The 21,769-nt window shown below is 49.8% G+C and overlaps 6 protein-coding genes across 6 annotated transcripts; 3 read left to right on the top strand and 3 right to left on the bottom strand.

Annotated features, from left to right (window-relative positions):
* Nucleotides 1–265: 265 nt before the first annotated feature.
* On the bottom strand, nt 266–2,233 carry UCRPA7_3136 (putative dna topoisomerase iii protein; the record flags this gene model as incomplete). The annotated part of the gene is made up of 4 exons (XM_007915702.1): nt 266–1,641; nt 1,693–1,862; nt 1,913–2,091; nt 2,147–2,233. 4 exons carry the CDS (start codon nt 2,231–2,233, stop codon nt 266–268), a joined length of 1,812 nt encoding a protein of 603 aa, XP_007913893.1.
* A 3,831-nt stretch (nt 2,234–6,064) lies between these two features.
* Nucleotides 6,065–6,463, top strand: UCRPA7_3134 (hypothetical protein; the record flags this gene model as incomplete). Its single annotated transcript, XM_007915713.1, has 1 exon — nt 6,065–6,463. One exon carries the CDS (start codon nt 6,065–6,067, stop codon nt 6,461–6,463), a length of 399 nt encoding a protein of 132 aa, XP_007913904.1.
* Nucleotides 6,464–8,244: 1,781 nt separating this feature from the next.
* On the top strand, nt 8,245–10,672 carry UCRPA7_3133 (putative ku family dna protein; the record flags this gene model as incomplete). Its single annotated transcript, XM_007915714.1, has 6 exons — nt 8,245–8,732; nt 8,784–8,844; nt 8,893–9,423; nt 9,476–10,079; nt 10,127–10,599; nt 10,655–10,672. 6 exons carry the CDS (start codon nt 8,245–8,247, stop codon nt 10,670–10,672), a joined length of 2,175 nt encoding a protein of 724 aa, XP_007913905.1.
* Nucleotides 10,673–11,750: 1,078 nt separating this feature from the next.
* Nucleotides 11,751–13,829, top strand: UCRPA7_3132 (putative qde-2-interacting protein; the record flags this gene model as incomplete). The annotated part of the gene is made up of 5 exons (XM_007915699.1): nt 11,751–12,747; nt 12,799–13,099; nt 13,150–13,539; nt 13,596–13,738; nt 13,792–13,829. The coding sequence occupies 5 exons, from the start codon at nt 11,751–11,753 to the stop codon at nt 13,827–13,829; spliced, it is 1,869 nt and encodes a 622-aa protein (XP_007913890.1).
* A 366-nt stretch (nt 13,830–14,195) lies between these two features.
* UCRPA7_3131 (putative mitochondrial chaperone protein) lies at nt 14,196–14,632 on the bottom strand (the record flags this gene model as incomplete). The annotated part of the gene is made up of 3 exons (XM_007915718.1): nt 14,196–14,337; nt 14,394–14,521; nt 14,582–14,632. The coding sequence occupies 3 exons, from the start codon at nt 14,630–14,632 to the stop codon at nt 14,196–14,198; spliced, it is 321 nt and encodes a 106-aa protein (XP_007913909.1).
* Nucleotides 14,633–15,159: 527 nt separating this feature from the next.
* On the bottom strand, nt 15,160–15,709 carry UCRPA7_3130 (hypothetical protein; the record flags this gene model as incomplete). The annotated part of the gene is made up of 2 exons (XM_007915711.1): nt 15,160–15,543; nt 15,614–15,709. 2 exons carry the CDS (start codon nt 15,707–15,709, stop codon nt 15,160–15,162), a joined length of 480 nt encoding a protein of 159 aa, XP_007913902.1.
* Between the last annotated feature and the right edge of the window lie 6,060 nt (nt 15,710–21,769).

Below are 21,769 nucleotides of genomic sequence, written 5' to 3'. Positions count from 1 at the left end.
CAACATTCTTTGCTAAGAGCTGAAACCACTGTAGTAAGGATGGCTGTTAGTAATCTCACTAGGAAACGGCGAGGACAAGGAGTTCCAACAGTCTGATTGTTTGAGTAATGTTGGGAATCTACCTCTAGATCAAAGCAACCTATGGTGCCGATGCGAGGTTGGGCATCTACTGCGGGCTACATTGCTGTCCAATGCCTCATATGAATGCATTCACGCCCCTCCGTTCTGGTAAATATATCGTCTGCATGACTATCATTGGATCTCGTCAGTCTTTTTGCATGGCGACAGCATTGAGCTGTTTTGGGTAACTCACAGCTTTAAGAACATCGAGTTGTTCCACGGATTGGTTGAAGACCTGCCGATACTGATGCAGGTTCTCTCGGAGAACGACCTCTCGGGTTGTTTGGCCTTCGCAGATCGCCTTCATCTTGAGTTCCATCTCCTTCCGCAGGAAAGGCTTACCAAGGCTCGTCTCGAAGTTCATTCGGTCGAACCCCTCAATAAGAGCCACCCCGAGCTGTGTTGGAATGAACTCCTTCACGCCCCGCCGGCCTCCTCCTGCAGCTGCCCCGCCTCCACGGCCCCTTCCTCTTCCACGGCCGCCGCGACTGCCGCGACCTCCACGTCCTCCCCTGGCCGGTGGAGCCTCGTCCGAGTCGTCATCACCGTCATTGACTTGGGTTCCAGCTCGGTCGACAGTTCGTACATACTCCCTATCCTGAATCTTCTGAATATGCTCTGCCATTGTCGCATCAGTCCCGATACCGTTCGCATCCATCAGAGCAATGAGGTCCGCTTCTGTTAAGTAACTTGGAGCTGTTGTTTTCCCTTCCGTAATCATTGCTTCTGTAGGCTCAAATCGTTCACCAACTGTAAATTTCGGCAGTTCAGCCGTATTAGTCCAGTTTTCGTAAGGGTAGACATCTAGATAGTTTCGCTCCAAAACAATCACTCCATGTGCATGAAATGCTTCATCGCCATATCGGATATCGACGTCAGTAGCAACTCCTTTAGCATCTTCAGAGCAACAAGCTAAAAATCGGCGGACAACGAGCTCGTACAGCCGCTTTTCATCTGCTGTCAGAGCATTCGGTGCTGCATATGTGACAGGATGGATTGGGGGGTGAGCCTTGTCATCATGGCGACCATTACGCGGCTGTTGAAATCCACCATCCACGAGATTCTGAGCAAAAGCTCCCCACCTGTTGTCAGTAGTTTGCTTTCGAACAAGAGCCCGAAGGTCCATTCCTTTGTCGAAACGGTCGGTTTCCGTTCTTGGGTAGCTGATAAACCCTCGATTATACAAGGCTTCGGCAATAGTCATCGCTTGCTGACCGCTCATATGGAGAAACCGTGTTGCCATCTTCTGCAATTCAACAGTTGTCAGAGGCAGTGGCTTCCATTTTGAAGTTGGTTTCTCTTGCACTTTGACAACCTCGGCGGTCTTCGCTGTCAAACATCTTTCGAATAGTATGACAACGGCTGCTCTGTCGAAAAGTCGATGTCGTGCCCAATTGAAGGTAACGCTCAGGCCGTCTTTCTTGTGTATAACCTTGATACCCCAGAATTCCTCTGGTACGAAGTTCTTCACCTTGAAGTACCGGTCAACCACAAATCCGAGTGTTGGGAATTGACATGAGCCTGCCAAATCAGCTAGTCGTCCAATGTCGTTAGAAATTCATATATACTTACCATAGCTGATGACGAGATCCTCCAATGGTGCACCGAGAGTGCGCAAGCTGTTCGTCAAGAAACGAGTGAAAGCAAACCCGATTCTCAGGTCCAGCTCTATTCGAGTAGAGACAGCATCGACCTGCTTATCATCCAGCGTATCGAGGCGCCGAGCGGCACTCAGGATGTGGCTAAAGATTTCAGCAAATACGTGCAGAGAAAGGGTGAAAAGCCGACATACGCTCGTTCGATGTTGCTGAATCTAGCTCTCTTGATTTCAATCCGCGCATTGCCTTTTCTGGCTGCCTCGCGGATCTCACTGCCGATATGCTCGCCTTCGCGATCACAATCCGTCCATATGAAGAGAGCTTTGGCATATTTCGCCTGATCCTCGATGTTCTTGGCTATGACCTTCTTGTCCTACCAAAAAGTGATTAGTACTTGGATCTTACCAGCAAATCAAAACTTGCCGTACATCAGGAACAACAGTGAGTGCGGGTGCATCAAACAGGCGCTCCGGGGGTGGAAATTGCCAATTCTTGAAATCCGGTGGGAATTCCATTGTCGTGAGATGACCTGTCACACAGGTCATTGTGACATTGCAGTTTCCCCACGGTGGTCCAAAGTCATAGTCAAAAGAATAATTCTTAATGAATTGTAGGCGAGTGTTATGCTGATACCAGTTAGACAGCTATACCCGTGCAAATCGAGGGACAACATCTTACAGTTTGAAATCTTCCGCCAGATAAATGGCCTGCTACGGCTTTGGAGATGGAGGGCTTCTCCGCCACGCAGAGAATCCTCGTCATGTTGGATTTGGTGGAATGTCTCAAAGATCTTGTCCCAGAAGCAATGGAGCTCGCCGAGTGTTGCCTCTTGCCTCTGGGCTCGCACAAGTGTCATGAAGGTATTCCCAGCAGGCACGACGCGTTGTTGAACAGACGCGTTGACGCGATACAGGTTCTCGTACTGCCTAATCTTGTCGCAGCAAGCATCGTTCAGGTACGAAATCTCGACTTTACCTCTTATAGATGGCAGGAAGGGATTCGAGGGTCACGGGATCCTAGTCTTGGCCGTTCCTGCCTTCGGCTGCTTGAGAGGTCATGGTTGAAGCACTCAGGTTCGAGATATGCAATATCTCGGGGCTCTGGTAACGATTCTATCGTTTTGCGGGGCGACACCCCCAGGATCAATTGGCTTGCAGCTCTACCCCCTGTAACCGGACGTTGTGGTCCCCCAAAGGTCCCCTAACCAGACTATGGTATGGATGGGGCGGGAAGCTGGAAGCATATTCACCAATAATGACGCGCACATACCACACCTCTCGAACCATGCAAGGTACAAAAAGGCTACCCACGATACCTCAAGAATCACCAACTGCTCTCATGAGCACTTCGAATTAATTGATCTCGCAAACCGCCAGCCCCAGATTTTCCGACGATGATTCCGGCTCTGCAGGCCCTCGAGGACTGCGCCGACTGGGCCAAAACAGTCGAGCCCTACCTTCCACAGCTCTACCAGCTTCCAAACAAGTTGCTTGACACGATCGAAACGCGCGGAAGCCTCTTCGACGTCTATACGCAGACCAATCCTCTTGTGTCTGGCTTCGCTTTTTCTCTGTTTCTTGGAGCCGTATTCCTGGTCGCCTCAGAGGTCAATCAAAATTACTCCCAAGTTGACCGCTTCTGGAGCATACTGCCGACGGTATACATCGCCCATTTCGACATCTGGGCCAGATTGACCGGCGTCCCGTCCCAGAGAATTGACGCCGCTCTGCTCTTTAGCACCGTATGGAGTCTGCGATTGACAATCAACTATGCTAGAAAGGGAGGCTACAATATCGGTTCTGAGGATTATCGCTGGTACGTTTGCATATAATAAGCCGTCGATATTCATGGCTAAAGAGAAGATATCAGGGCGATCATTCGCAGAAACACCCCGGTCTGGCTATGGCATATCTTCAATTTCACATTCATCTCGTTCATCCAGAGCATACTCCTGTTCTCCCTGGCCGCTCCCGTCTACATACTTCTCCTTTCTACGCAGTTTGAGCCGGAGATCAAGGCTTCCGATTTGGCCTACGTTTCGTCACAGCTTGGCCTGATCCTGGTAGAATGGTTTGCCGACCAGCAGCAATGGGGTCAGTTGTTTTACACACTAACATTTTGCTGCTTATCACAGTGGCTAACTAGTAACAGATTATCAAGCAGCGAAGCAGCAATACCAAAAGTCGGCCAAGATTCCCAGAGGATTCACACAGCTGGAGATGGATCGTGGTTTCGTCGCCTCCGGTCTATGGGGCTATAGCAGGCACCCGAACTTCGCCGCAGAGCAGATGATCTGGTTCCTTCTTTACCAATGGAGTTGCTACGAGACCAAAGTCCTCTACAACTGGACGGCTGCCGGCCCATTCGCGCTCGTCTTGGTCTTCCAAGGCTCAACATGGATCACGGAGCTGATCACCTCGGGCAAGTATCCGGAATACGCCGACTACCAGAGGGCCGTGGGCATGTTCGTGCCAACCAGCTTCTCTTCGTATCGGACACCCGCCGCGAAGCAACCCAAGATTATCAGAACGAGCGAGCTGGCGAAGAAGCAGCAGAAGCAGAAACAGAAGTAGTGTGACCCGTCAAGAAAGCGTTTCATCCATGCAAAATGCGATGCATGAACAACGGGGCAGCAGAAACGTATTACGTACATGAATCAGCCTGAAGCAGCCCTCGCGAATGGGCCACTGGGCCTAAGGATATGGAAAGGTGCCCTGGAGACTGACGAGTCTGGGGATTGTGGAGTTGCATTAGCATTATTACGAGGCGCTAGACACGGGATCCAAGGCATCATACACAATTAGCATACTTAATATTTATTGTTCAGCCACTATTCAGCTCAGCCAAACAGTCCCCATCACAGTCATGGGTGGTGCGGAAGCCTTCCGGAAGACCCCAGAAACCAGACCTAAGCCTGTCAGGGTTGAGTTCCGACTAGGATAAGTGCCAGTACCAAGCCCCGGCATATCCCCAACGGTTCAACCTCACAAGAAAGGAAGTCAGCAGAGGTAACGTGAAGGCAAAAGCAGCTGCCGCGGGAAATATTGTTTCTCGTGATCGTCGCGACACCTCATCCTCGCTAGACGTTTCTGCTGGGCACATGGACTGCAACGAGGTTCAAAAAAGCAATCATCGTCGTCTAGAAAGGCCCGGGCTCGAGGTCTGGTCCAGTGTGGGGGACCAGAACTAGTGGGGCCTGCCAATTTGCCGCAAATCAGGCATGTGACGAAGTTGAAGATTGGGGGTACCATGTTGTTTCAATCGTGGAGACTCAACAACATGCTGGGAGCGGTGCAGGTTGCTGGAGCGCTCCTCAGGGATTGAGCTCAAAGTACGACCTTCTGTCTTCGTCTCGTCGATGCACTCGACTTTGACAGCCCTCTGCATGTTTACTTGGCTTCTTCATTTGGCTTACAGCACGTTGATAAGGCTACAGATGATAGCAAGTCGCTAGACTGAGTGTTAGTCTCCGGGAAGGCACCGGCCGGTAGCGCTCTCGATAGCGAGGGCACACCGCTTCTGTGAATGTGCCAATTTCTCTGAATAGATGGGTAAGACAGGGGACAAACACTATGGGCATTGTTGAGAATCTGCTTTCAGCCGAAGCGATGCCGGCGCTTGAGATGCTGTGGGCAGAGCAGGTCGAGCCAGTCTAGCGTGGGGGCTCGCAGGACAGCCCACGATCCAGGAACGCGGACCTAGATCCCCCTAGAATCCCTCTATAAAAGCGGCCCACCATCTGAGCAACCCAGAACACCATGAGGTCTGCCCATGAGTCAGGCTTACAAAGGTGAAAACTCGTTCTTGACTCTCGATGTTATTCTCGGACTTAAAAATCTTGTGACGCCGGGAATACCTTTCGTTTATTAAGCAGCACCTGCGTGTGAGTCGTCGGCTTAATACGTCATCTTGCTTGACTGCGCAAACTCCGTTTCCTTGTAGCCGCTTTTTTTCGCCTCCCTCCGAGGTAGCGTCGTGAGAGCGCTGCCCTTGGCTGCTTGCGCTGTTCTAAATCCATCTCGGCCCTGATCCACGGCGTCTTATCCACAATTCAGGGTCCACAACAACCTCTTAGTTCACCGCCGGATTTTTCTCACCATAGGGGAAATTACTAAACGAGGAAGGACCCTGAAAGCCCGTTCCAGGCGTAAATAAGATAAAAGACCCAGCCGCCCACCATGATCTTCGACGTTGACACTTTTCCCGGCTTGACATCCTCGACACTGGTAAACGAAAGTCTATCCCTTCAGGAGGCTCGGGTTGTCCTCAGCTCTCCGAGCGAATTCACCACAACAAAAAATCTGGAAGAAGTGCACGATCTAGCATTCTCGTCAAAATTAGCCACCATGACAGACAGCTACTTCCCATCTTCACACAGGAGCTCTGTCTCCTCTGGCTCCGACTTCATCCTGCCAGACGCTGCCGAGAGACCAGTGCAGCCAAGGACCACCACAGAGTCTTCTACCTCGACAACAACATCTACCACTTCTCCCATGAAGAGAAATCCCATCGACCCTCTATCTCGCGACTACCCCATCCCCGCAAAGGAGATCGATCTGGACGAGATGTTGGCACGGCCGCCTAAGAAGTGGACGCTGGGCCACTACCTCAAGGAGACTCCATTGCGAGAAACAGCGCCTGTCGTCCAAGACAAGGAGAAGCGGGCATTGGAACTCGCAGCCGCGAAGAAAGACTTGCTGCAAGGATGGGAGAACCTTCACGCCCACAACAACGATCGACGATGAATGATCAAGCCATGATTTGCGTGTGCATTAGTGGTTTATGACATTGGCGCATGTGCTGCCCGGATAGCACGAACGCCCATGCCCTGGATCGTGACTGATATGGTCAGTCACATACAGCATGGCGGCGACTTGGTTTACTCATGATACCCCATGTATTTTTGTCTTTTTTTTTTTTTTCGGCGTCTGTAATCCCATAGGGACGGACGGGGATCTGAAACGAATTAGTTATCTAGAGTCAGAGCTGGGAAATCATGCATGTGCTCCAGTCACAAGGCAATATGCATAATGACATCGCGCAACCGCCCGCGAATTGATGCTGATTATCCCATGATAGATGATCAGCGGCGGTCACACTCGGAATACCAAAAGCTCTTCCAGTAGAGGACAATTAATTAATGTAGTATTAATGACAGTTTTTTTTAGGTTTTTTTTAACAGAGCTTGCTTACTCATTGTTGCTTATGAATTATCATACAAGAGATTCAGTTGACGTTTCATATCTTGTTGCCGTAGCCGTTATTTGTGGATTTCTCGCATGTGCCAGGCATATGCAGGTTGACTGCCACTTCCAACGTCTAAAATGCTCGTTGGCAATTGACCCACTCAAGTCAACGAGTCACGAGCCTCACTGAATTCGGCTCGATAACGTTACACCGTAGATAACGGACGCGGTGAATGTGATAATGTTCAACAGAGAAGAGATGCCGTGAAGCATGCCGAACTTCTTATTCAATGCGGTCATCTCTGCTGAATGAGGCGCCGGGTCCCAACTCCTCTTGCCGTCCTTCTTCTCTGGATTTCAAGTTCAGTACACAATCATATAGAAGAGCAGGCAAAACCATTTACCTTGAATGCGCCTCTCTTCGATGCATTGCTTCGAAAGAGGTAGCAGGACGGCGAGATTTGCCAATCCTGTAAGGAAGATGGTCGCGATTGGGAAGAACGTCCCCCAGCGATTTGATGAGTCCAGAAGAGCACTGATGCCTGATGAAGCACCGAAAGGCGTCTTACTTCCAGGTAGAGTGATGGCCAGGACAAGCGGCAAGGCGGTTTGCAGGCCAAAATAGATGGGGAAGGTCTTGGTCTGCAAGGCCGAAAACTGCAGTCTGGGCAGTGTTTTGAATTGGACAATGCCACCGATAAATGTCTTTGGCAAAGTCAGTTGAATGTTGCTTTCAAGGCAGCTTGTTTGTCACCTACATGGAAGAATGTGGTTCCTAACAGAGTTCCATATCTGTAAGGTTTCTGTCAACGGCCTGCGTCCTGAAGCTTCAGTTTGGCGGGAGATTGCCTACGCTATGACGTGATATGGTGCTCCAGACAGCAATATCGATCGTTCGGGCATCTTGCTATCTTCTCTGGCCTCTGGCAATAAATCTTCCCTCTTCCAATGTAAACAAAGGCCTGTCGCGATGAGATCTCAACGTTGAAATGTGGCAGATCGGAAATGCCTGATGGTGACGACAGTAGGCTAGGATATCATGCACAAGGGAAGCCGGGGCGGTAGGTAAGTAGAGGGGCATCCGCCTTGATGCATACGCCCCGACCCGTTATGCATCTATGCACCTAAACATCACCTGACTTCGCGCGGTTCCTGCCAAGTGACGCGGTTCCAAAAGTGGCGTGCATAGGCAGAATCGCGGAGCTGCCTAGGTGAAGCTCCATACCTGCCTCAGCTGGTGCCTACCCAACTGTGAAACTAAGCGTGGGATTCTCCCTCTCCAAGATGGACAGGAACGAAGAATTGATTCTTGTCTGAGTTCACACAACTTTTTTGCAATCATGGCGGACAAGGAGGCTACAGTCTACATCATCGACCTCGGCTCGTCGATGAGCAACTGCAACAACGGCCGAGTGGAGTCGGACCTCGACTGGAGCATGCGCTATGTGTGGGACAAGATCTCAACCACCGTTTCAGCATCGCGCAAGACATGGACTGTGGGCGTGATTGGATTGAGAACAGATGAAACCCGTAATGCTTTACAGGATGATGACGGCTATGAGAACATCTCCGTGTTGAAGGACATCGGTCCTATAACGATGTCGGATCTCAAAGAACTACAGAATGTGATCAAGCCCAATGAGACCTCAAATGGCGACGCCATATCAGCCATTGTGATTGCCTCAGAGTTGATTGAGAAATTCACCAAGAAACTCAAGTACAATCGAAAGATTATCCTTGTCACAGATGGTCAGGGTCCCATCGACAGTGACGACTTGGACGATATTGCAAAGCGGATTAATGATATCGGTATTCAGCTTATCGTCATGTATGTATGCGTTCGAATTCAACACTGTTCTTGATTGGCTTACATGGCTAGTGGTGTTGACTTTGATGATCCGGACTTTGGCTTCAAGGAGGAAGACAAGCCACGACTGAAGGTATGCCTCTGTTTCGGTCTTCTCAAAGGCACATTTCTAATGTTTTAGTCCAACAATGAGAACCTTCTCAAATCTTTAGTATCGAAATGCAACGATGGCGTGCTTGGCACAATCGCCCAAGCGGTCGATGAACTTCAGAACCCACGCGTCAAGCCTGTGAGACTCGTCAAGAATTACGATGGCCGTTTGACTCTTGGAAACCCGGACGAGTTCGAGAGCGCAATGAGCATCAACGTAGAACGATGGCCCAAAACCAAGATTTCCAGGCCCCCTGCTGCCACCACTGTTGTCTTGAAGTCAGACCCTGGTGGGACATCACAGTCAACACAGACACTCGACGAAATGGACGGTGTCGAGTACGGTGATGGAGTGAATTTCTCAAATGTCAAGCAGGTCCGTACTTACAAGGTCAATGACCCCAGTGCCCCGGGCGGGAAGAAGGAAGTCGAATTTGAATCATTGGCCAAGGGCTACAATTACGGCAGCACAGCAGTGCCTATCAGCGAGTCCGAGTTTAACGTCACCAAACTTGAGACGAAAAAGGATTTTTCAATCGTCGGCTTCATTCCCTTTGACAGAGTAGGACTATTCTCTTTCGCCATTATGAAATATTTTCACTGATTTCTGCTAGTATGAGCCTTTCCTTAACATGGGCGAAGCTCATGTAATCGTCGCGCGCAAATTCGATGAACCATCCGAACTTGCTCTATCTGCCCTGATTCATGCTCTTTACGAGCTGGAGTCATATGCAGTAGCGCGATTTGTCGTCAAAGACGGCAAGGATCCTGTCCTTTTACTACTCATGCCCAATATTGAGCCGGACTTTGAGTGCCTTTATGACGTGCCTCTACCTTTTGCGGAAGATATACGCTCGTACCAATTCCCTCCATTGGACAAAGTCATCACCATTAGTGGCAATACTCTGACGAAGCACCGGCTCCTTCCAGAGGACAAACTCAACCAAGCGATGAGTGACTACGTCGACTCAATGGATCTCTCTACGTTTGGGACTGACGATGATGGTAATCCGGCCGAGTATGCAACAATTGATGACTCTTTCTCTCCGGCCGTTCACAGGATCAACCAGGCCATTCGTGTGCGCGCGGTACATCCTGACTCTCCAGTCCAACCCGTTCCTGAGAATCTTCTCAAATTCTCTCACCCTCCACAAGACCTCGTGGATAAGGCAAAACGCAAGATAGAAGCCCTCATTGCAGTTGCTGATGTTAAGAAGGGTATGTTCTTCTTCGAGCTCAATCAAGCAGCTACTAACACATACTAGTACCGGAGAAGGCGAAGGCCCGTGGCGGCAAGAAAGAGTCGGCTCAGCCACTATCTGGCCTAAATGTCGACGAGATCATGGGTCCACCGAGCAAGCGGAAGAAGGTCTCCCTTGAAAACTCGATACCTGAGTTCAAACAGATGATGGCGGTCACAACGTCAGATACCGAGATCGAAGATGCTGCCAAGCAAATGGGACATGTCATTCGGTCTTTGATCAATGACAGCACTGGTGACAGCGGCTACGACAGAGCAGTAGAGAACTTGGGTGTCATGAGAGAGGAGCTGGCCTCGCTCGAGGTCCCGGCTATATACAATACGTTCTTGCGAGACCTCAAGAAGCGACTGCTAGCGAAGGAATTAGGTGGCGATCGTCGAGAGATGTGGATGAAAATTAGATGGGGGAGAAATCTGGGTCTGATCGACTCCAGTCGATCCGCAGCATCTGATGTGACACCAGCAGAAGCCGCTGAGGTAGGAAAAGATCCTCAAAACTGTCATTTTATACAAAGCACTAATTTGGGAACAGTTCTTGAAGTCCATATAGCTAGGGAACTGATGGCGTTTATGGACTGTACTAGATGGTGCATTGAGCAAAAAGGATGTCTACAAAAGGCAGGTCAGAAGGATTGCTATCACATTGAGGGCCCTCAGGGGCTACGCTTGTCACGTACTAGCTGACCTCTTGTTGTATTATAATGGCTAATGGGGCTATAAAAAAAATGTGAACAAGATCAATCATCTGACTGGCACTGGGAGCTAAATGCTCGAATAATAGTGTCGCAAGGTCGACATTATGAAACAATCAATTACTGTGATTCAATACTGGTCTTGCCTCTTAGTACTTCTCCAGTAGGACAATAAGTATTAGTCCAGTAATGGTATCATTAACTCCTCAACAAGGAGTTACTACTTGGTAGAAGCTCCGTAGGTAATGGGCCTAAAGTAACAAATAGAAGTTTTTCCAGTCCCCGGCGAGTATCATGACTCTCGTCATATCGTACTGGGCCTGTTGAGGAATTGACGTGGATTACCCTGGCGGAGGATCACTGGATTTATTCACTTCTTGCTTGCCATGAGCAGGGATACTGTCATGGTTGCCGTGTAAATCAGGACAGACCTGGAAGAAAGACTTGTCATGTTTGTGCTTGCTTTTCCAAACTACATGTAGTGTCGCTTCTTTCCCCATGTGATCTGATTGCGTTTGTTTACTGACATCGAATTTTGCAACGGCTACAAACTTCCTCTAGCCTTGTTGCCTAGCTACACACTCCCCGTCTTGGGTACCATCTTCTCTTTCTTATTCTCTTTCCCCTCAGCTCGAAGACATTATCTGACCACGCTCACAACAAGATTTTACGCCAGTCTGAGGGAAAGTCAGCTGCTGTACGATCGAGAACAACGGAAAGGTCGCACAGGTGCCTTTCTAATTTGATACAAATCGGTCAATCCTAAAGAGTCAACGCTACTGGCACAGAAAATTCAGCCTCTTGTCACAGACCATCTTGCGAGGAGCTCAACAGAAGTCATTTCTGCAGAGTACCCAAAATCGCCCTCTCACGCGTCTTCTTCTAAAGCAATATCGTCAAACGTGTGATCGCAGTGATCGCAGCTGCAGAGCTCCCATGTCTGGCTCTGATCTTCAGTATTTGGAGGAGTTGGTGGCAGAAATGGACCTCATGGAGCAGCCAGCAGACTTGTCCGATAATGCTTCTGATGACACATCTTCCATGGCGATCCAGACTGATCAGCCTTCGGCGCTGCCTCAAATTCGCATTCACCAACAAGGCCAGGACCCCGAGATTGAGTATAACACAAGCCATAGGGGCCAGCAAAATCATTCCCATTCGAGTGGTTCGGGTAGAACGCAAGCCAACTCATCTCATCCTTATCTCACGTTCCATAATCTTTCGGAGGTGCCTCCAAATGCTCTCCAGATTTTAAAGGACATCGAGGCGGATTTCCCAGATCTAGGCTATAGGAAGGGAGACCGTGTAGAGAGGGATCCCACTTCTTTCTTCTGCCCGTTGAGATTTGTGTCGCGCTATGTCGACTTGTACGTCGGCAAAGCGAATACGCCTATTGTCAGACCGTACTTCAAGCAAGAGGCATTCCTGAGTGCCCAGAAATGGGATTTCTTCTACCTTTACAACGCAGCTGACCAAAGCGGCAAGCCATTCTTGCTCCTTCTGACTTCGCAGTTCCGTCATTTCCTCCAGACCATCAACGATGAGCAAGGCATCAACCTCGCTATCCCTGCAGGGGATCAGTCTGCCAAATTCAATATATCCTTCGCGCAGTTACAGGGTGAATACAGCCCTCGCCCACGCTACCTGGGCCAGGCCACGGATCCTTACGCCTTTGGCGCCCTCATCCAGAATATGCCGTCTCCACATCCTGAGGACAACGCGAATAAACTGGCAGGACTGGATCATAAGCTCTTCCAAGACATCTGGAAGGCCATGAAGGCGTCTATCGAAGAGCAGCCAAGGAAGAGCAGCAAACCATCACACAAACAAGTGATGCGGGCCGCAATGCACAAGGGCTGGGGCCACACAACAAAACGAGTCCAGCGATACTTAGGTCTGCGGAAGAAGCGTTCTGATACGGAAGACTTCACTGGTATGGATATGCGCACCTTGATTGTTCCTCTAAAATGCTAAACTTGCGCAGTGTCTACGGGGCAGAAGACTCAGATGACCGAGCTCAATCTTGACGCCCTCGCTCCCTTTTGGCCGGAGGATTTTGTCGTGTTTATCTGTGTGGACTGCGAGACGTATGAGAAGAACCAGAACATCGTGACTGAAGTCGGCTTCGGCATTCTCGACACCAAGGACCTCGCCGGCCTCCCCCCCGGAGAAGACGGGAAGAATTGGTTCCAGAAGATCCAGGGCCGGCATCTACGCATCAAGGAGCGCACGTACATGGTCAATACCGAGTATGTCAAGGGCTGCCCCGACTACTTCAACTTCGGGTTCGTCGTGCTGCTCACTGCGTTTCAATATATAACTAACCATAACCAAGTGAATCCGAGTTTGTTTCGCTGAGTCAAGTGCGCAGAGTGATTGAGGAGATCCTGTCACAGACTACCTTCCCATATAGGGATAGGCGTCCTGTCATATTGGTTGGTCATGATGTGCAGCATGACATTGTCCATCTATCGAAGGTCGGCATTGACGTCGACAAGATGTGGAACATCCTGGAGATTGTCGACAATCAAGGGCTCCAGCAGTTCATGCGCAAAATGATGAACGGACAGAAGCTAGAGCGCATTCTTGCAGAGTTCGAGCTACCCTACAGCCACCTCCACAATGCCGGCAATGACGCGGTTTACACCCTGCAGAGCCTGGTGGTGCTCGCGATCAGACAGCGCCAAGCAAGCTTGCAACGCATTCTGGTGAAGGAGCCAGACTCGTGAGTTGTTCCTTTTCTTCAACATCAAGCTACAACCTACTAAGAAGTTGTTACAGGGCCGATCCTTCTCTCCTAGATGAGGGATGGAGCAGTGGTGGAGAGGGATGTGATGGAGGTGCGCCGCCTTCACGCAACCAACTTTCTCAGGAGGAGATTATTCGGCTGCTGCAGAATCGGCAGCGTCCTCAAGGACTTACAGGTAGGTTTTTTACTTGTCTCTAATAGTTACAGATACGACTAACCAAACCGTAGATCAAGATGAGGATGAACACGACAATGTTTTGATTTGACCTCTTATCATTGAAGGAATGTCTTGAGGCGATCCGCCATGTTCACTGTGGGCATCTTTTGTAGGAAAATGTACATTATAGGACACGGAACGAACCGCCTCGATCTAGGACGCAGACACAGGCCATGGAGCTCACAAGTAGAGACGGTCATAGAGATGTGTTGAGCAGAGAAGGCACGGCGTAAGTGCCGCAATAGCTCTCATTGAAGAGTCGAAAGACTTTTCTCCTCAAATACGGGCTTAATACAGAGTTTGCCCGCACTGAAGACCCTCAAACCAGAAACGCCGATGCTATGAAGTGTTGTACAAGATATACACGGCAGCCGAAAGCTGTCGCAAACAGCGGCTCGGCTGCCCCGTCCCTTTATCATGATGCGTTCTTTTCAAGAAACTCTTTTGCTTCGTTGACTTTCGTGGCAAGATAAGGACTGCCGCCTCGATCGGGGTGATTCAGCAGCATGAGAGTTCGGTGCGCTTTCCGGACCTTCTCCTTCGAAAGGGTTCGCTCGCTGGTAAAATACGTTAGCAGTGTTTGAAACGCCGAGGAACTCGTGCCGAGACGTACTTGAGAGACAGGATCAGTGACGCCTCACGGCGGCTCATGCGTTGCTCGAAGCCACCCTTGTAGAAAGCCTTGCCCATCGCGCCCACGCCTCCCCGGGATCTTCGCCATGCGACGACACCTGCTCGGCCCTGTAGAAGTATGTGTCAGTGATGATGCTTTGCAGGAAGATGGGTATATGAGCGCCATACCAAAAAGGCAGCGACGGCAAGGCCGGTTCCCCAAGCTAGTGCAGATGCCATGATGTTGCCGATGGATTTTGTCTTAGTCGGAAGTGATGGCTGTGGTGTGGTTGCGCGAGGATCCAAAGCCGACGTCGAGCCGCGAACTTTTCTTATCGAGGCCGAAAGCACGGACCACATGGAACTACATGCCTTATCGGTTCCGATTGTTCATGGAGATGGTCCTGGGTTCGCAGACACCACATACATGACCATTACTGTGCTATACTGTCAATTAGCGTTTCGCATTCTCTCAAATGTTTAAGATATAATTTCGGTGGCTGGTTCTGTATTAAAATCTGCGCAACATGATATACTGCTTTAGGTACATCTATACGCTTGGGCGATGACTGAAACGCACGGTAATGACGAATTACTATTTGACAGCGAAATGGCCAAAACTCTGCATGACATACAGTAAGGTCAACTTTCAGAGGGTATCATTCAATTCATTACATCTCTTCATATCGTACAGCAGAACCAAGTCGAGAGGGCATGCATGAGAAGGCTCCCAGCACTCGAGCCTCGTAGATATTCCAGATGGACCTTCACTCCATTTCCCGGTCGTGTTGATGATAGGTCTTGCCCGGCAAAGCCAAGCGCGCCTCAACATCGTGGGCGATCTTGGCTTCGATCTCCTGCTGCCGCCGCCTCTCCTGTTCGTCCTTTTCCTTCTGAGCCGTGTCGTCGCTCCAATTACCCATGCCGCCTCGTCCAGATAGTCCGCCCGCCCTGGGCTTTGCCAGGCTTGCGCTGACGGCGGCGTTTGTGCGCCGCAATACGTCCTCCTGGGCAATCGAGTCATCTATCGTGGGCGCGTCCTGGAAGTTGCCAGCACCGCCACGGCCTCCTCGCGTGTACGCGGGGTTGGATCGCTGCGCGGCTGCTGTCGCCTCGGCGGTGGGAGACTGGGGCTTCTGCGCTTCGGGGTCCTGAGTCGCAGATACATGGTGAGCTTGAGCGCACTGCAGATAGAGGATGAGAGAAGACTAAGCGACGAACCTGGGCTTGTGCGTTCTGTGCTTCTTCGACATCTTTCTTAGAGAAGAAGTTGCCAGCCCCGCCACGGCCAACCCTGCGAAACACGTCTGAAGACATTGCTGTGATCTGCAGGTTAGGTATCTGTTCCGAAAGGCGATACGATCTGGTCTCTTGCGGAATCCTCAAGAACGCGCAAACACTTTGAGAGCAGAAACTGTGAAGTGTAGATTGGGAAGGGGTGATAATTGCTTTTTCGATTCAGCTATTGGCAAGTCGTAGTAACGTAGGCAGGTACATTGCCACTTGACGTATCAGATCTAAGCTACACTATCTGGAGCTATGCGTTGTACCGCACATGACTTGGAGCAGACACGGAACTCGGTGGTTCATGAAATCGCTCAATCCTGCAGGCAGAAGCAAAAGAGATTTTCACAGACCAAGTTCTATATTCGATCAGTTGTGATGGTGCCTGATAGAATACTCTCTCGGGTTCAGGTACAGACAGGTGCAAGGTGATTCATTAATCTTGCCAAGCTACGGCAGATGCAATAAAAGTTCCGAGATCGGCGGGGCACCACCCTGGCGCTCGAAGGACAGTACGGCTCACTGTCTTGTGTACCGTTCCAATCTGTCTGTTCAGGGGATTTTGACAGTCTGAACACAATGCTCCTGGAATGTGCTGCTCTGCGTCAATTTGGGGCGCGCACATTGTTTCTAGGTTTTTTTTTAATAAAAAATGACGAGTCCGCTGGGATCTGCCCGGTAATCAAAACACTTAACACGAGTCGAGGGCATAGGAGTCACTCTTCGTTATTTTGAGAGCAATGCAGATAATTCCGGCTGATTCAACACAGCATGATGCACCAAATCAAACACATTTTGCACGGCTTCTCTGGTCAAAGACGTTCTTTTGCTAGTTGAAGTGCCTTTATCAGACCTTCCCTCTACATAATACATCAGCTTGTCATAGACGGCAGTACACCTCAATAAGTCGGGTAGTTGTGTGATTGATGAATCAACGTTTAAGTATTCAGAGTTATTGCTAGGCTTTAAGTCTCGTTCGACCTCACATATGTCCCTGTAAACGATCTGAGTCTATTCGACGACTCTTATCTGTAATAACAAGATGTATCGGCTGTATCATGGCCCCCGGCATGAGAACCCTGAGTGTATTAGGGCAAGATAGATGGTCCATGGTCCACATGACAGCTGCCGCCACTATGGATTCATATTCACTGGTATGAAGATTGATATCCTTCTTGCAGGTACTGAAAATTCTTAGCTCGTCATCACATGTGATATGGTCAATTGATCTGACAGAGGTGTGCTTTGTGGACTTGGTCCATGCTATGAGCCGCCTCTGGGTGTTTCCATCCAAGACGAATGGTTGTGGTGAACCATCGCTCTCGAGTCTGCTCTACATTCAATAGCCTGGGGAGTAGTCGGGATCGATTAACTTAGACCCCCGATCTCTATCCACATCAGTCTAGAAGCTGAAAGTTGTTCAAATTCAACCCATTTTCAGATCCCGAAGACCTCAAGGCTTGGACACTAATTCTTTTGAAGTGACAGGACCCTTTTGTTGAACATATCAATAATGGCTTCCATTGCACTGTCAAGATGGCCTACAAGCTCAATAGTGATTGGGCTTGTCACCAGCTACAATAAGGAGCGGCGTTCTTACACCCTCTTTTTCTCCCCATGTGTGTACCATCGTAGTTTTATCCTATTATATTCATCGTTTCCGAGAGTGACTGACTGCGTTGTCACGCCATGGCATCATCGCCCTTTCTTCTTTGTCTCTTGGCTGGGATAGCGGTCGTCCTGCCAAATGGGATACCCGTTAGAAATGTGAAGGGCAATCCGTATGATCCCAAATGCAATCTCGACTCCTGCCTTGCAGAGGTCATTGCAGAGGGACACTCCCAACTGAAACATTGAAGCATTGTGCCTCATTCCCGTCAACAATGGTGTTCCCAACCTCGACTCACACCAGTATACTCACTGCGATTGTAGTCCAAACTCCTGTCACAATAACTGTGTTCGGAGCTCTACTTATCTAGCCTACCACGATCACCGAGAATGATGTAGATACAAGCATCACAACTGTCCATGTCCCCGAGACAGATATATTAGCCACTGTCACCAACACAGACGTGGACGTGCCACACAAACTACATACGAGGACTTGTCTACTACTATCGTCGAGGTTATTCGCGAAACAGACACGGTGATTGCAACTCATAAGAGCACCCTTATATCAGTTGAGACACAATTTGTGACAGCCACCCGTCGTCCTTCCCACCACAATCCTTGCCACAGAAACCGACACGTTCACTTCTACATCTGCGAGCCTTGCCTGCCCAACCGTACCCACCAGCTGCCCTAAGCCGACCTTCTATGCGCGAGTCGGTAACGGCAGCGCAAACGGGCAGTATTCGGTTGTTGTGAGGTCCTCCACGTCGGAGTTTGAAAATCTGCGAAGCAGAGGCTCCGTCTACGCGACCACAAAGTTCACAGTGGACTCTGGCGGCGTGCTATACTCGATCCAGTACCCGAACCGCGTGTATTTCTCAATAGAGTCCAGAAACGAGGGCGGCATGGCCCTGTTCACCCAACCCGGCTACGTTCCTCCAGCGAGCTCGTGGCTGCCGGTATACGCACAACTTACTTGCGGACCTACCTGCCCGGGGATGAGCCTGGGAACGACGGGCAATGTTGTCCTGAGGCCTGAAAATGGGCCGTATAATACTCTGCATTACTGTAGTGGCGTTCAGTCTGTGTTTGCATATGGAGGTTGCTCCGGCCCTGTCGATAGTGGCTATGTAGATACCATAAACTTTATTGTCTGAGGTAATGTAAATATCCTACAATAGTAAACTTCCTGTCTCAGATATTATGTTTGATGCGCGAAAAGAGACAAAAGGCGGGAGCTTCAGAAGTATGCTATCTCACAACCGGAGGGTTTGTGCAAAAAAGGGGCTTGGCCTCAGAGAAGGGTATGTAGCGAAGATCCATCAACCGTATTTTCTGTCCCACGCAGAGTGGATTGGTACAAGATTCCGTTGTCATTTGACAACGTATAAAATACAAATACATCACACTAACTCACAATCACCCTTCGAGGCCCTTTGCGGGCGATGTTAATGTGCTCTCATGTCCTGAATGCTTATGCTGTTTGGTACGTAGATTTGTTATTATAACAGCTACCTGTATTTCAACCTTATTTGGACTTCAGATATCAACTCCATCTCAGCTTAGGGGCGTAGAGCGACCTAGTGCATGTTTCCTCACGTCCTTATACTCCATTTCAATGTCTCCTAGAATTAGGGGGAGCCTTATAGTGTGATAGCTAGGCAATAGGCAATATAGTTAGCAGAAGCAAGTCATCTGCGATCACGTTATTCACATTTACACAGTACAGTTATATTTCCTACGTTTCAGCGAATGCTAGCAAATTACGAGCCATCTCTGGAAAAAAGGCGTTTAATGCCAAAGAGTTGAAAGCTGAACCTAATTACCATTATATCTGCTGTGGCTTCCTCACGAAGTGTTTGTCCGGCAATCACTGAGCACTCAAGCTCTCCCACAAAGCCATGTTAAGTAGCATCAACCGCTGATCTGGCGGTACGGTGCGGGTACTTCTGCTCTACTCACACAGTCCGAGCGCTGAAGGACGGCGCTACCTGTCCAGGTACTCCAGTGGTCGCAGAGGACCGGGGTCGGGCGATAGACAAAAGCGCTGTCGTGCAGGTGGGCGTCCGCCAGGAGCGGGTAGGGCGGTGCTGATCTCCCACTCTCAGGCCTGTTCGCTGTGTGCTATTTTTCGAAACCCTCCCTGTCAGCGAGAAGTGGAGAATGTTCAATTTAAACATGTCAATCCGGCGCTCTCGGACACGGTATTTGGGGCTGATCACTTGCAACGGACTCTGGTTGAGGTACTGTAGTGCACCGCGTATTTTGAGTTCGCCCAAGAAACCGATCATCAGGAACTCCCGTAGCACCGTGGCTTACATTACTGTTCGATCAGGCGGCCTGTGGCTCAATTGTCCATCGAGAATCGGGACGCGTGGATGAGCCCAAGTCAGGTGGACTCGAGGCGCAGTATGACAACATTACCTTACGTTTTCCGCCTTAGTAGCTTGCTGAAAGTACCTTGCTCGATCCAAGGCATCTCCCTCAGGTTCCGAGAATTCCACACTCTCTATCTTTCGGGGGTCAGGTGCAAGTTTCCCAACGCCCTCTAACGTCATCGGCGACCTAGAAAGCTGTAGGATTTCTCAGCACCGGGTATTTGATGCCTAGGGTGGTATATGCCCGTATCGTTTTGACGGCCTCGCTCCTGGCGCAACGGATAGCCGTCCTGGAGCCACTTTACGAACCATTGCGTCATAGCACGGACGGATATCTTCTTTGGTTGTCTTCGCGCTTCGCTTTTGCTAGAGGACGGAACAGCCTAAGCTGCTGTCAAGCAAGGGCCAGCTGGGGTGAAGGGGAAAGGCGGGTTTAACGCGAGCCGGCGCTATTGTTGTTAGAGGATGAGCCCCTGCGATGTTCCGCACTTTCACAGTGGTGCTGCTCAATTCCAACAACACAATGCTGGACCATGTGAATTCAATGCCAAACATGCGCTGCAGGTTGAAGTCGATCTATACAAGGCTTCTTCGTGAGGGCAGAATTGCACCAAAGGGCACAGGCTCGCCATCGGAAATTAACCATCGCCCGAGATCTGCGATTATATTGCGCCAGTATTCGAAATGTTATCTTGGATGTGTCTGGCACAACACCTGAGTTGTAATGGAATTTGTGCAGGTGATGGAAAACCCACCACCAATTTGTGGCTCATGCACAAAACCTCTCTAATGCCACACCTCCACCCGCTTCCAAACCGCACACTGCTGATCCCAGTGGCCCAGGCCTCTGTGGCAGGTCGAAACAGAGGATCGGACCAGCCAACTTCGGCATCACTGAATGCCTCATTTTCCAGGAGAATCTGCATCTGCCAATCAAGAGGCAGAACTCCAGCACTTTCAGGTGTGCTTGCGAGCTATGTCCATTGGTTGATATACACAAATCAAAACGGCAGGGTTCTGCAGGAGGGTGTCTTCGACAAGACTGTGGCGCTCCCGAGCTAAGCTACCTGGCTGTCCTGACCGAGATACTATTGGTAAGAGACCTCAAATTGACAATGCCAGAGGGTTCCTTAGTTGGCCCTTGTTATGCGTCGTGGTCGGCCATGTGGCCGTGAGGGCCGCCTGCCACGATTAGCTGCTTGTCAGGTACCACCAGCACGGGGAACAGAAAAAAAAAATATCGAGCCTCATGTGGACACTAGAGAAAGCGTCATGACCAGAGAAAAGGAGAATAATCGAGCAATTGGTATGCTTATGGTTGTAATTGTGTGACACCATGACTCTATCCATCTTAATGCACCGTGAGGCATTGTCCCTGTTGGAATTGTGAGAAGAGGGGCTGTTGGCCAGGTTTATTCTCGACTGAAACCCCTCCGTCTCTCCACCATTGATTACAGAAGTCATATAGGTGTTGTTGTGTATACATATGGCATCGGCCAAAGAATCATGGACCGTATGCTTATGCATAAGGTAAGACTTTTGATGCTGGTCATATTTCAGATTAATCCATGGACTGTGGGCGCGGAGGGTGTGAGGATCGTTCCAACGACCCAAGGATTGAATCCATCCAGCCACAGGTAAGCTGTTTGACAGCGCGTATTGTAAATCTGCATTATAATGTCATGCCTCCTGCCTGTCTGATGCACCTGACTTGGTAAAATTCCCGTCCAAAGTGCAGCAGCGCAGGTGATCCAGATTACCTAGATGATTAACCCTTACTGAGGACTTAGGTAGATTCACACATCCCAATATACGTTGCAAAGTGTCGTGTTAACCGCTTGCCGCATTCGTTCGCAAACAGCCTCTTGAGTGAGCTCATTGAGTAGAAAGCGGTCCCATCTGGAAAGCGCTGATCAACATTGATGTAACACTGATGGCGAGCCCAAATAAACTGTAAGTTGTAAAGCATAATAGAACTCCAACATTCGGCACTTGGAGCCACTTGGTGTCCATTTGAATTCCTTACCCATTATGCCATACACCTCTGCCGGGGTAATAATTGTTAATTCTGAGTGGGAATCATGACTTTTCAGACAAGGGAGTT

Source organism: Phaeoacremonium minimum (assembly GCF_000392275.1).
Source record: "Phaeoacremonium minimum UCRPA7 unplaced genomic scaffold PA7_03_scaffold_232, whole genome shotgun sequence".
Lineage (NCBI taxonomy): Eukaryota > Fungi > Ascomycota > Sordariomycetes > Togniniales > Togniniaceae > Phaeoacremonium > Phaeoacremonium minimum.
Note: the sequence above shows the minus strand (reverse complement) of the source record. Positions and strands in the feature narration are given on the sequence as shown.